The 14,338-nt window shown below is 38.3% G+C and overlaps 1 protein-coding gene across 2 annotated transcripts in view; it reads right to left on the bottom strand.

Moving 5' to 3' along the window:
• The window catches only part of COL24A1 (collagen type XXIV alpha 1 chain), a 117,481-nt gene that overhangs the window by 71,057 nt on the left and 32,086 nt on the right, over positions 1 to 14,338 (bottom strand). For both annotated transcript variants that reach the window (XM_079313296.1, XM_079313297.1), the window contains 9 exons: positions 13,953 to 13,997; positions 11,739 to 11,792; positions 11,025 to 11,069; positions 8,031 to 8,084; positions 5,571 to 5,615; positions 1,662 to 1,715; positions 1,522 to 1,566; positions 1,063 to 1,116; positions 389 to 442 (listed from right to left, as the gene is read on the bottom strand). In XM_079313296.1, coding sequence (XP_079169422.1) covers positions 389 to 442; positions 1,063 to 1,116; positions 1,522 to 1,566; positions 1,662 to 1,715; positions 5,571 to 5,615; positions 8,031 to 8,084; positions 11,025 to 11,069; positions 11,739 to 11,792; positions 13,953 to 13,997 — 450 coding nt within the window. The remainder of the gene's footprint in view (positions 1 to 388; positions 443 to 1,062; positions 1,117 to 1,521; positions 1,567 to 1,661; positions 1,716 to 5,570; positions 5,616 to 8,030; positions 8,085 to 11,024; positions 11,070 to 11,738; positions 11,793 to 13,952; positions 13,998 to 14,338) is intronic.

The raw sequence follows: 14,338 nt of genomic DNA, 5'->3' as shown, positions 1-14,338 counted from the left end.
CATACATTCCCTCCAAATCCAGCCAGTCCAAATGGTCATCTGGAAGTTCCCACAGCTCTCAGTGGATTTGTTCCAAATATTACCTGCATGCCACACAGTGATTGTCACAGAATATCTAATATCCCAAGCACTATATTAAAATTTGACCCACACACTGATTATTGTAATAAAGTCTCACATTTTAGGATCTGACTTGCTCGTTAGCACCAGACACTAGGAATAAAAGCAGCTTAGACCTTATTCTTTGTGTATTTTGAATTAGGTCACTTCTAGGGGATTGCATGCACTGTGAACATAACAATCACAGAGAAGTGTCAAATATCAACAGTAGTATAAAATATCAAGTATCAACAATATACTGAGAGCAAAATTTGGTGTGTAAACTTACTGGGGGTCCTGGTTTTCCTCTGGTCCCTGGGGGTCCTGGTAAACCAAGAGCACCCTGAAAAAAGAAAGCTACTAAATACACAAGAAAATGAACTGTTGTGTTATGTTGAATGCAATAAATTGCTACATTTTGACACCTGAAACAGGCTTCAAAAGAATTCTGCAGATTGAAAACTATCTCCTAACATTCAACTTTCATCAAAAGAGTCCTCACAGGATGTGCTATTTCAGTGACTTCTGATGTACTAGCCAAACAGGAAAGAAGATCCTCATTTGTCTCAGTTTGCTGGTGTGCAGGAGCATGCCAGACCATGTGCAGCTGTGAACCACAGCAGGTCCAGGTGAGCTGTAGAGGAACCCCAAGGGTCAGGGGAAAAACACCTTTTACACCAGTTCCTTGGGAAGAGTGAGATCACACTGTAATCCTTGTTTGATGCATCTCTATACACACAGCTGCCAGAATTCTTCCTGTGCCCTTTGTTCATATTTTCCATAACTGAGTTTTAAGTAGCACAGAATTTCTTAAAGATATGTTAATTCAGTCATATCCAGAAAGTTTTACTACTACTGCATTCTACTTTTATGCACCTGACCAGCTGCATTTTAAGAAACTCATAAACCTGGTGAAGTTGCTAAAATTGAATAATTTTGTAGAACAATGCAATTATAACTTACCTTGTCTCCTGGGTACCCTTGATCTCCCGGCTCTCCTGCAAGGCCATTTTCACCCTAAACAACATATAATTTTATACAGACATATGTATGTGGCTTAAAATGGGATAGTTTTCAGAAAGAGAGAATGAGAAAGGTTAATTCAATATTCACTATTAAAATTAACACAGATCTTTGACAATGCATGGTGTTGCACTGAAATGCAGTAAAACCTCTTCCAGGAAAATCTATAGACATAGACCTGGATATTATTATTTCAGTAGTTAGTGTTCTGTTTAGAAAACATTTGTCTAAACTTTTGTCAGACTCAGATCACGAGTCTGACAATTTTACAAAATTAAAGTCAGAAGACAAATCAAAAGGGAAAAGGGAAGGCTTTGCCAAGTACATTATGATCAAGTTTTAATGAAAAGAGCCTGGAAGAAATCTATATCTCCAAGATAATTAAAATATTTAAATCACCTTATCACCTTTCAGTCCAGGCTGTCCCATACTCCCTGGGAAACCCTGTTAAAATAAGGAAAACAGAAATCCAGTGTTTGACTATAATTTGGAAAGCAGCACAGGCACCTGGCTGTGGGGTGATTAAAGAAATACCATACCATGGGCCCTGGAATTCCTGATGCTCCACTTGGTCCTGTTGGCCCAATGTCTCCCTAGCAAACAGCAAGAAAGGTGACTGCATTTGGTGAAATGGAGTTAAAAACTCCTAACAGAATGTGGCATTTTTCTGCACCACAGAAAGAAACCAAAGTATTTTTTAGGTTAATTTCTAAGGGAAAACCAAAAGGTGTTGGTATCATTAAGTCCTCCATGTTTACAGTTCCCAACATCATCAGCAGAAACATGAGAAACAAAACTAGCCTCTTCTCCAGTAGATTAAAAATTCAAGGGAAAGTCAGAGTGCATTAGGCAATGCAAATTAAGGAAGCTTTCTTTTGTATTGCACATTCAGTGGGCATTGCTGCTGTCCTTGGGGTTACATAACAGCACTTCCCTGTAGGCATCAAATTTGGCTTAAAGAACTTATTCTATGATGAGTACGGCCATAAAAAGCAGCCTTTTTAATGGTCCTTTTACTTAATTTATTATCTATCAGTGACTTCTAGGAGTTCAAATAAATTAAAAAAAAAAAAAGAAAAAGAGACCTGACTAAATACCAACTGTGCAGAATCAAACCTATGTTCTGATGGGCATGCTAACCTTTTCTGTTCTAATGTACCTTCAGAGCCCTTACTACAATTCTTATTTCTGGGATTAATTTAGGCAGTTTTATGACACGAAAAAAAAAAAAAGTGAATAACAAAAATTAAAAATCTTTAAAGATTACCACAGCAACAGCAATAACATTAATGAGAAAGCATAAGCTAAACATAAGACCTTGCTAAGAATAGTTAGAACTATATTACAAAGAGAGATCTATTGACTTTCTGCCTATTTAACCTTAGGGGAAAAAAAACCCAAAAAGGCAATGTTATCTCTCTATGGCTATGCAAGAATTTAACAACACATATGAATAAAATTTTTTTTTCCACTTGCTGAGAGTGATATGGAAAAGATGACATGGAATCTGTGCATTTCCAGTTGAGCACACATTCATTATTCTCATTATGGAGACTTTCAGCATTGCTAGCAAGCACATTCTTCTGCAGCCACCATCAGAATTAAGGCTCAGTGAATTAAAAGCAGGACCCATCACTTTGTGTTCTAATGGTGCTTGGTAGAGCTCCCAAGGAAATTGCCACTCCACATCGCTTTAGTTTTCCATGACTCTTCAGTGATATATTCTGTCATCATCTCTGATTAAGTAAATGGTTTATGTTGCTGCCCCTGAGTTACATTCCATATTCTAGTTCAGCAAGGCATTTATGTATTAATGACACTGAATGTTTAAATGCACATTTATGGTAACAATAGCATTGACTGGAAAATCACAGAGGGATAATAAGCTGGGAAATTTAGCTTAAAACAGCAACAGAAAGAAATTCCAAAACAGCTTTACAACATTCAGGTTCATTAAACACCTGTCACAGCTTCCATATACATTGAGTGACTTAATTAACAGCAAAGAACTGGAACTGAACTCAAAAAACCCTGAAAAAGTGCTGAATTAGTTAGTCTGCCAGGTTTTTAAATCCCTCTCCACCTACAACAGCCTTGCTATATGTTAACATACACTTATCACTTTGGATAAAACTTGCTGATCAATAAAACCTGCAGCTACAAAAAGTACCTTTTCCAACATGCCTATGTGACAAGTAAAATTAAAACCAAATTGCTTTTTCCAGGCAAAAAGATAAAATACCAGAAAAGGAAAATGAAGGTTTTCCTGGTATTAAGTGATATTTTTAAAAGGAAAAAAAATGAAAATTTAAAAGAAGAACTAATTTGGGTATTTAGCAATAAATTTTCTGAAACTCTTCATCTTATTAAAAGTCATGGTCTTGCTAAGTCTTGAAAGACTGACTGTTCAGCCAGCCAAAACCCTGAACTTGGAAACAGACTGTATATTGAAAAAAATCATGGATGGAAGGAATTACTGGACTCAACTTGCTGATGCTGCTTATTTTGTCATTGTTCTCATGAACAAAGACAAAAATATAACTAACTCTTGTCACTGCACACAGCTGGGCTGGACAAGCTACTTGAATTAATGCTCCTGGTTTCTGCCAGAAAAGGATATTTAATCTCATGTTGAATGCTGCATCTAGTAGTAGCATAATGTGTTATGGCTGACTAAGTGTTTTAAAGCAAACATTGAGGACTGCAGCTCTACACTCAGTTTTGGATGACCATCAGCATCTGCCTGGACAAGAGAAAGCAGAGCTCAGGGAGCACAGAGCCATTTGAAGAGCAGGTTTGGGACCAGGGCTGCACCAGCTGGGGATGCTGGGGTCACCTGGAGCTCTCCCAGGGCCTTGGTGAAATCCTGCTACAGATTGAAGAGTGAAGTGGTCCCTTGTAAAGAAACTCTGGAAAAAAGCACAGCTTTTCCAATGCTCTGACTGGGACAGAGGAAACCAGACTGACCAGTGTGATGTTGCTGGAACCATGTGAGAGTCCCATAAATAAACAAGAGAAAGCCACTCAAATGGAGCTCACACTCTAAACAATTGTTAATTTCATACTGTTCAAAATCTAAACATGCCACCAACTTTTTGCTTTCCCAATAAATAGCTCTCATTATGTTTATATTCCATCTATGTACAAGTGGCAAAAGCTCTGGACTGGTTATTGAAAATTATTTCTCAATTTCCAAAAGCTGTTGAAAATCTCTCTGTGACTGCAACTCAGCAAGAAGGCAAATGCAGCTTTGATCCTACAATCATTTATGCTCATTAACCCTAGGTAGGGCTAAACTGCTGATTTTCAGTCAAAATAATCAGTAATAGTATCTTTTTGGAAGTGACACACAACAGGCTTTTTTAAAAACCTCAGGTACATTTGTACAATTATCAAAGTCTTTGAGATTAAATTCCAGAAACAGTCATGTAAGAGAAAAGCAAACCACAATTCTAAGCAAATTCTCAAGAGTGCAAGCTCCAGGCTCATGAGTGGTTCAACTGGCCTGTGTCCACTGACAAGAACACAGAAAATCATGTTTGCATGAGGAAGGCTGGAAGCTACAGAGGTTTCTTGACCAAGCTTTTGTTTTCACTATAGCAATGCCATAACAATCCTAATCAGGCAGCAAGGGAGGACTTACAGGTCATTTTTTTTTGTTATGAACATATAATTAGAAAGAGTAACAATTGAACTCAACTGTTGTGCTTCAAAGGAAAAGTAGGATGACCATCAGTGTAAAGTACAAACTTATCAAGAATGTTTCAGATCTGCAGATATCAAAAAAACCCACAAAGCAAACACAATCATGACTTTCAAGAGTAAACACTTGTTATTTCTCCCCTGTTAAGAACGTGGTTGTGTAGCCAGATATGACTGAGACAAGATCAAGAATCAGAGATGCTCTATGAGTCAAGACATGAATTTAAAAAACATAAGTGAGACTACTCAGAATGAAAGTCTTTCCCACCTTCTGTAGGACTCACAGAGCTTCTCTGGCACAACCGATGGATACAGCCTTATTATACATATATTTTAAAATTAAATGTAAACATGATAAAGTAATTTTTCTTAGAAATTAATTCTGCTTTGAATTTGGTAGCCATATTCAGGAGCCAGTGAGGACTGTTTTCATTACAATGTTTGAGACCATTGCACCTTTCACACTGGCTTTAGTGATATAAACTAGCAAACTTGGTAATTTCAAATAAAAATCCCAAACACACTGGATCAGAAACAAGCATACAAATCCACCCCAAGTACAGAAATGCTCCACACTGCCAACATGATAGCAGTTTTGTAGAGTGATATTGTTTAAAATCAAGGCTATCTAAAGCAAAAGCTGTTTAAATCCTTGAATTTTTATAATTGTTTTTATTGTTTCACAATTACACGCAACAAATGCTCTAATGCAGCCATATCAAAGTAAGTAATAAAAGTATACTCACTCTTAATCCTGGAAATCCAGGAGGACCAACACCACCAACAATTCCCTTTAAAGAAAGTTAATCTTAGATTACCTGAATTTTACCATTTAAAAAGAAACCCCAGTGATAAAATAGAAGTGATCTACAAAGCAAGTCAGTTTTGATTTTTACAGAGTTTCCAAAAAGTGACAGCTTATCACTGTATAGAGAAAAATGCTCAGTAAAATCCCTGGATGGTGGAATTAGATCACCAGATATTTGCATCATGGGAACATTTCTGCTGTTAATGTAGGAATATGATTTTTTTTTTTTTTACCATGATACTTAAAGTGGAAGAAAAAAAAAGAATTTTTGAGGATGGAAAATAAATTTATTAAGATTCCTTTGAAAAATAAGAGCACTGTCTCGGTTCAGAGAAAGACCTCTGCAAATTAAAGGCTATATTCTCTTTATGAAAAATTATTTCTTGATGCAAACTATGGTATTTGTACTTCATAGAGAAGTTAAGAATTTGGTAATAACTCCACTAGTGCCTCTGCCACAGTTGAGCTCAGAAGAGGCTAAAACAGTGCCAGAAACAGCTGCTAAGTCTCTTTGCCCCACGCGAAACAGGAACTGCAGTCCCCCAGGTCACCATGGCTGTGCCATGCAGGCTGTGCCAGCACCTGGGACTCAGTGGGTAACACACACAGGCTGTACTGCTCCTGCTGGCACCCACAGGGAGGGGAATTTCTGTGCCAGCAAATCTCAGCCCATTCTGAGAGTGTCCAGCTGGGCATGGCTGCTGCCCATGGCACAGGGGCACCTTGGTGCTCACACACCTCCAACCTGCTCTAAACCATCCATGAGTGCCCCAGCAACATCCTGCAAGGCAGACTGACATCCTCAGAGAGCTGAGGGGGAGCTGTGGAAATGAAGGATGGCATCAGCCAGCTAAGCAGAAAAAATCAGGCATGGAGACAAATGCCGTTAGTGTCAAGTCAGCACACGGGGAGAAAAGTCTTTGCTGGAGTTGCTGCTGCCCCAGCCCCCAGGTCTGCAGTGGCAGCTCAGAGGCTCTGTGAATGTGCCCTTAGCTCTGCAGCCCTGCAGCTGCAGCCCTGGCCCCTTGCCTGGACAAGCCTGCAGGGTGAGCTTTGGGGACGAGGGACGGGGCTGCTGCCTGTCAGAGGAGGCAGAACATCAGCAGCTGTCTTGGCAGATTAGATGGAACTTGTGTGCAAGTGCCTGCAGTAGAACAGGCTGCTTTGTAACGTGCAAGTCTGTAATTTCAGATCCAGCCTTTCTGAGCTTGTTTCTATTAAAGCACTGTTCAGCAGATCTGGTGGAAAGACAATGTCTGCTTTATCAGGAATGGAGGGAGACCTGGGAGTACTAGGAGGGGAAGGCAGAACTCATCTTTTAATACAATTTGCAAAGCAGTTGGTGACACTCAACCCCTCAGTGGGTTTTCAAGATGAAAACCATACAGATATCACCTGACATTCCAACAAGGGAAGCTTGGCCTTAGGGACCAGAAATGCATAACAATTTTTTCCCTGTGCTCCAAAATGTTGACACCAAGCATTGCTAATCCACCAGCAAATTCATATAAGCTTTCTAAAACAAGTTTCTAAGATGGGTGTCAAGCCAGACCTTCAAAGAAACAGAGAAACTCTGTCTAGTTGATGATTCTGATCCATATCAGAAAAATCTTTAGACACAAACTAAATAGAGGTTTCCAAAGGAGCATCCAACAATACAAGATGATTTAAATCAACTGCTCTTTTACCCAGCACTTATTGCTGCTCCCATCTCTTGCCCAAAGCCTTTCACTGGTTTCTGACACCAAAGGAAACCTGAGTTTGGAGTCTGCAGCCAGAGTTTCCCTACAAATGGAGCAAGACAGCAGAGCTCCTGGGAGGGCAGCGTGTGAAGTGCTGTGTCTGTGGCACAGGCTGAGCTCGGCTCTGCAAGGGCTCAGTGCCAAGGACAAGGCTGTTATCACACTGATTGCAGTGCTCTAAATGACAGCCTGGCACAACCATGTTCACAGCAGCTCAAAGGATGAAATCAGCTATCAAATGCACAAGCACACAAAGCTGGGGTTTTACACGCAGGCAGAATCCTATTTTGTTAAGGTGATCTTGGAATAATGGTTTAAATAAACAACACAAAATCATATCTAATGCAGTTTTTGAAGAGAGAACATTCATCAGTAATGCAATGAGGGTAGTGAGAGATCTGATTCTCAAGGCAGTCAGCACATGCAGCAGTGGAAAATGTGTTATCCCAGCAGCTTTCTGAATATTTTCTTCCCCTTTTTTATGCTTATTATAGTAGTTTCCTAGCAACTTCCATAGGAAAGTTATCAGTCCAAAATTTTCCTGTGAACTTCAAGACATTTCTTTTGAAGCAAAAGTCTCCTTTAATCTTGGAGGGGAGTTGATACTGTGTTTCACATATTTTATCATGTTAATCAACACCCAATTCAATACTTACAGGACTTCCATCTGGACCAGGGGGACCTCTATTTCCAAAGTCACCTGGAAAACCCTAAAACAGAATAGAAAATATCTGTTCTTCATTATTCAAGACATGAAAGCTGGTCTGAACACCAAATCCCTATAGGTTTGGGGAATTAAGACATACATAGATTCAGTGAGCAGAATGGAGGAATGGGAAAAGCAGAAAGTTTCAGCTATACAGTTCAAATGAACAGAAAAGTGATTATTTTGTCTCCTAAAGTCATAAACCCCAAATGATAAAACTATACACAACAGAAACATATGGAAAAAGCAGACAACTGAATTACTTCAAGAACAATATTAAACAAGTATTACTTGAATTGTTTTCTTGAAGCCTGTTTTCCCATTTATTTTTAACTCGATTTTTTTCCTATTAGCTTCACTAAAACATCTGTCCTTCTTTCCTTAACTCATCCCCAAATATTAATGGTTGGCATCTCAGTATGAGATCTCATATTCATTAGAAATTAAAATTTTCATCTTTCTAACCAGTGTGAACACTTGCCTTAGTTTACATCTAAACACAGAAACAATGACTTTTTATCTGTTTTTTTCCTCTTTTTTTAAATGAGAGCTTTGACTTCAGAGACTAGATTATTGGAACAGGAAAGAAATCTGATTTGCCAAGTCAAGCATCAAAGCTTAAAACAATTTCCATTTCTTGTTTCAGAAAGAAAATGGAATGGAATTCTCCCACTTTACTGGCTCTAATCTTCCTTCTTTCCTGTTAGGGTTTTGAAAATTGCTTTACTTCTTTCAGATGTTGCCCACTGCAGTAGCATGTAAGTTGCTGGGGCAAAGTGATTTGATTTTTTTGTTTGGGTTTTTAAGGATAGTTGAAAGGGGGATGGAAGGGTGGTGTGAGGGTTTTTCTAATTACTTTTTATCAGATTATAATTAATTTTTACTTAATTTTTTATAATTTTAGTATTATAAGCAGATGTCACTATTTTACTGAAAGAGCCACATGTAGCTAACTAGAAACTCATGCTATTAGTTTGAAGCAGCACATGAAATACATCCATGATTGCTATGTATTCACTGTATGAAATTAGGAGAAGGGAGGTAGTGCAGACCTACTAAGAAGTCAAAATAATTTTTAAACCACGTAAGGTCTATATAAGAGTTTACCAGAAAATTTGAAAAATACTAAGTTGGAAAGCGATTCTAACTGGAAAAATCCAAGATATGCACTCAAACCAAAGAGACTTTACTTGGAATTGAAAAGTGTCACAGTGTTATTAGAGTACTGAGATAACAGAGATGCATTGACCATGAAGCCATGAAGAACCTGAACCCTGTAGAATTCCCATGCCAAGTTTCTTTTACTGACAGTGTCCTGCCCCAAAGCATTGTTAACTCCAGGGCACTATGCCAAAAAATTTGTCATTACAGCTAGCATTGTTTTGGGGGTTAAAACAACACACTTTCTCTAAGCCTGCGATCCAGCAAAGTACTTCAATCCAGGTTCCCATGTGATTGCTCTCCTGGCTGGTCTCCACATTAGCAGTCTTTAGTTAAATAAGTACTTTATAGATTATAGAAAGGAATTGGAATGAACATTGGGATTGAGGAAATTACAACGTTACAAGGAAATCAGTACTGAATGAATGTAACCACAGACATTCTGCAGAGGTGCTTTTGGTGCTCTGTCACTTATTTGTATATATCTGTGCAGAGAGGATGCACAGAAGAGTCTTTACAGAACAGTCTGGCATGGACAGCAGCTCTGCTCTTGCTGTAAGTGGGATATAGCTGCTTACCCAGCACACACAGCACCAACACACTGCTATGGCCTGGGACAAATGCTACACAAACCACCTCACTGGCAGGCAGAAGCCTCAGTGAAACTTGCCACAGAGACTGACAGAAAAAGGCAAAATTGTTTCAGTGCACTCTGCTGTCACCTTCACTTCCTACTTCACACGAGCCTTTGATTCCCACCCAGCTTCTCCTCCTTTTTAAATGCTGAGTGTGACTCACCAGCACAAGACACTGCCAACTTCTGCAAGGGATTGATGGCACAGAGCCCTTCTTGCCCAAAATCAGATGCAAAAGGTAGCATTTCATCCAAATTACATGCAAACTACAATATGGTCTCATGGCTGCTTCAGAAAGAGCAGACTGCAGACTTAATGCAATTTTGCCTTGCCTTTCTTTACATCAAAGCAATTCTTGTATGCTAGTGACTTTTTTGGGCTGAAAAAACAAAACACAACAAAAGAGAATCCTCTACACCTTTCACAGAATACATCAAGGGCCAAATGATGATAATCATACTACTGCTGGACAAACTTGTTCAACGTGGTAGATGAAAATCATCTGAACTGCTGAGCACAACTGTCTGCACAGCTGGAGAACTCTATGGTGTTTTCTCATCTCAAACCACAAGAAAGTTAAAACTGGAAACTCCTGGATAGCTTCAAAGACCTAAAATAATATGGTTGCAGCAGAAAACAAAACATTTGGCATGGAAGACACACCACAGGAAATATGTAAACCTTGATAATGTATACTTGGCAGACTTGTGTTTATTCTCAGCTGTAGAAATACATGTCAAGTAGAGCACAGCTTTAATTTACTACAGTCCAGAAATATCAGACACTGGAAGTAGCTGATTCTCATCCAGACCAACACCAGATTATGAAGCTTGCATCATATCTGCACCTTGTGCTAACACCAGTTTTATGGAATATATTTTGTGTTTCTGTCACCTTCCAACCCTCCTCATAGCTGATATCAGTCACCTGCCACAAGGCTCATGGTGATAAATCCTCCATAGTTCAAAACATCCAGTACTTACAACCTCCACAGAATCTGCAGTTCTGAAAAGTACTAATTGAAAGCAATAGAAAGCCATTATGGACAAAAACAAAACTAACATTTTTCAGCTGATTAAAGCTACTGAGTTAATTCCAGGTGGATTTACATTGGCAGCAGGAATTGTAACAAGTATTAGAATCATTACCTGTCTCCCTTTAGGACCTCTTTTTCCACGGAGGCCTGGGATACCCTGAGAAAGAAATAACCTATCATAAGTAGATTTTCTTTTCTTCAATACTTAAATTCAAGTAATTCAAACTGCATTTGATCGGAAAAAACACAGTGTGAGAAGCACCATTAAAAAAAAAAATTAAAAAATATTTGAGCAAAGTTTCATAGAGCCAATGTCCTAGAGCAGAAAGACAACTTTGTTTGTCATTACTGTGACAATATCAAAACCACTGTGAAAAAGGGCCTTGCTGTGTTTCCATCACAGTACATGCCTTGGCAGCCTTTTTGCTCAAGTGAAATAAGAAAAAGCTCAAGCACAGTGATAGAGATTAACACTTTCATGGCTGGTTCTACTGCAAAGACCACCCAGCAAGAGACAAATACTAATCATTGTCAAAAAGAAATTCCTTAAATGAAAAATATTTATTCACACTTGCTGAAGAAAATAAATTACTCTAATCCTTGCAGCTGTAGATTAAAGTAAAATAACACCTTACAGCTTCTCCCATTTTACTTTAGAACCAAGGGATTTAATTGACCTATTCATCTTATTTTCTTCAAATCATTTTTGCTTTTAACCAAAAATATATAAATTAATTATTAAACCTTGTACATTTTCCCCTATTTTAACATGTATTGCATTGCCACACAAACACCCAACATTTCATTAATGTTCCATTAGGCCTACCCTTTCTCCTTCAGGTCCTGGTTGTCCTGCCACACCTGGAGGTCCAATGAAACCCTGAAAATGTAAGAACAGTGCTTGAATTCAAGGCTGCTTATCTCTCAGTATTGGCCATCTATGGGTTCATGACACAGGGATTAAATTCAGGCTCATTTGAAACTACATTTGAAGCTCTAGAAATTTAAATGTGACTGGGATTTACTCTCCAACCAACAGCAAAAACCATTTCCTGTTATAAGGGTAGAGAGTCAGTAGAGAGTCAGTTAATAAAGAAGCATTAAGAAAGTGTCCTAGTAAGACAAGGTTGCACCACATGTATTATTTATTAGAATCAGATTAAATTAGAATAAATCAGCAACTTTTTTCTGAAGTTAACCTTATTCATGAACTCCATCAGAAGTTCTCATCTTTAATAATACTGTGTGATCACTGCTATATGTAAGAACTCTTAGCAAAAAAAAAAAAAAAAGTTTATCTTAGTATAAAAAGAATATTTTTCTTATAGTTCAGTCACAATTTATTTCTCCCACCATTCCTCAGTTGTACAGAGAAATGGGTTGTGCACTACCAGAGATAGGAATAAAAAAAATACATTAGTTACTAGAATAGAATTCTTTGCTTTCATATAGCTCCATTTGCAATGATTTAATTTCTTGGGAGTTGATTTTTTTTTAATTATGGAGGATTGTGCCTTACTTGTCATTCAGACCTAATGAGAGTAAGGAAAACAAAAGTACATTCACTTTCTCCATTACTTAAAGTGGTTGAGAAGCAGAGCACAGTTTGATCACAGGAATATTTGAAACCTAAAGCTCCAAAGATACTTCATATCATGTTGCTATAAACCTCCATGGTACAGGAGTATGTGTCAAGAGGGTGTGTCATCATTTTTACTGGAAGTTACTTATAGAATTCATACACAAGATTTAGCCTTAAGGTGTTTTTCCCTAAAATTACTCACACATTGGCCATTTTTAGCCTTGTGTAAACAGAGGAGCAGTAACTTTCAGGAAAGGGACTGGGATCACTTATGTCTTGTTTATTGAAGGAAGAACAAGACATAATGCAGATGAGAATCTGAACAAAAATAAACTGAAGAAACATAAAGGAAACAATCCCTGAGGGTGCAATATCTGTTGGCACTTGATCCTGCCAAACTAATTTTTCCCATCACTGTAATCAAAACCGACATTAAAGAAAAAAAAATAATTCCAAAAACCCCAGATGTGTTTAAGAAGTTGCTGCAGGTAAAGGCTTCTAGTAACTTCACTAAAAACAAAACAAAACAAAACGAAAGCAACTTTTCCAACACAACAAGATTATATTAATAGATATTTGAGAACAAAATAAACTGCTGAGCAACCTGTACATGAGCTGAGGGCCTGAAAACACCCAGCAAAAGCTCCTTCAAATTCCAGATGCAAGCAGCAACATACAAGTTTCTGTAAACCTGTGCCTACTCCTTGATGGTGAGAGTCAGTCTGAAGAAATACTTATCCATGCACAAGCATGTGTAGGCATGCTCATGTGTCTATTTAAAGAAAACAAAATTACATGGCACCCACCCAAAAAAATTGAATCAAAACAAAAACCAACAAACCCACAAGCCTCAAAAAAATGCAAACCACCCAGAAACAGAGAAAGAGCACCATAAAACACACACACAAGCCCCCAGACCAGGCAGGAATGAAAATCAATCTATTTTGCATCCAAAAACCAAAAATGTGCAGAGCATTATGAACCTTCAGTGCCTGGGATACACATAACTATGACTTAATAATTCTAAAATCTCAAGATCCCTTTTGTGGTTTTTATGTGACAAGACTGTTTCCCTTTATCTACTTCTGTAGCTGTTACAGATTGCAAATGTCAGATATGTGTCCCTTCCTGACAACATTTTGGAAATAATGCTTCAGGTCTGAGCCACCCTCTGAGCACTCACACCCCCAGCATTGCTTTCTTCTCTCCTCTGGATGCAACTGAGAGGAAGGGCAGCCATGGAAAACTGCTCCATGCTGCTCTCCATGGGAAAGAAATAAACCCTGGCACATATTTTGACAGAAACTCTGTGTTTTCTCATTTGTAAGTTCTATGAAGGCAGAGTGGTTCTGCAGGCATACACCTGCGACAGCTGAATTAAATTCCTCACCCCCTTTCTTACCTACTCTATGGGTAAAACTAGACATGCATAGCAAAATGTCTAAGATGCTTACTTACTCTTACTCCTTTAGGACCTGGGTTCCCTTCTGGTCCAGCTAGGCCCTGTTACAGACAGGAGTTATAATTAATTTTAGACAACAAGATATGCTCTATATAAAAACTGCAGCAGCACTTGTTAACTGTAAACTGGCAACACATTGTTGAAATTTTTAAGATTGAAGAAGGTGTCATCAAACAGTCCCCTGGGACCATGTTCAGAAAGGTCTCCCACTAATGTGGGGCAGAAACACAGCTCATGACTGAAACGTCCATTAAAGTTATTTCTTCTGGGAGAAAGTTTTTTTCCAGGTATTACAGTGACACAATTTCACAGGACTTTTTATGAGCTTTTACATTTGGACACATTTCAATTATGTTCAAGTTAATGTCAGAATTGCATATGT

The sequence above is a fragment of the Erithacus rubecula genome, assembly GCF_903797595.1.
Source record: "Erithacus rubecula genome assembly, chromosome: 10".
Lineage (NCBI taxonomy): Eukaryota > Metazoa > Chordata > Aves > Passeriformes > Muscicapidae > Erithacus > Erithacus rubecula.
The sequence above is the reverse complement of the archived record's forward strand: the minus strand, read 5'-3'. Positions and strand labels throughout refer to the sequence as shown.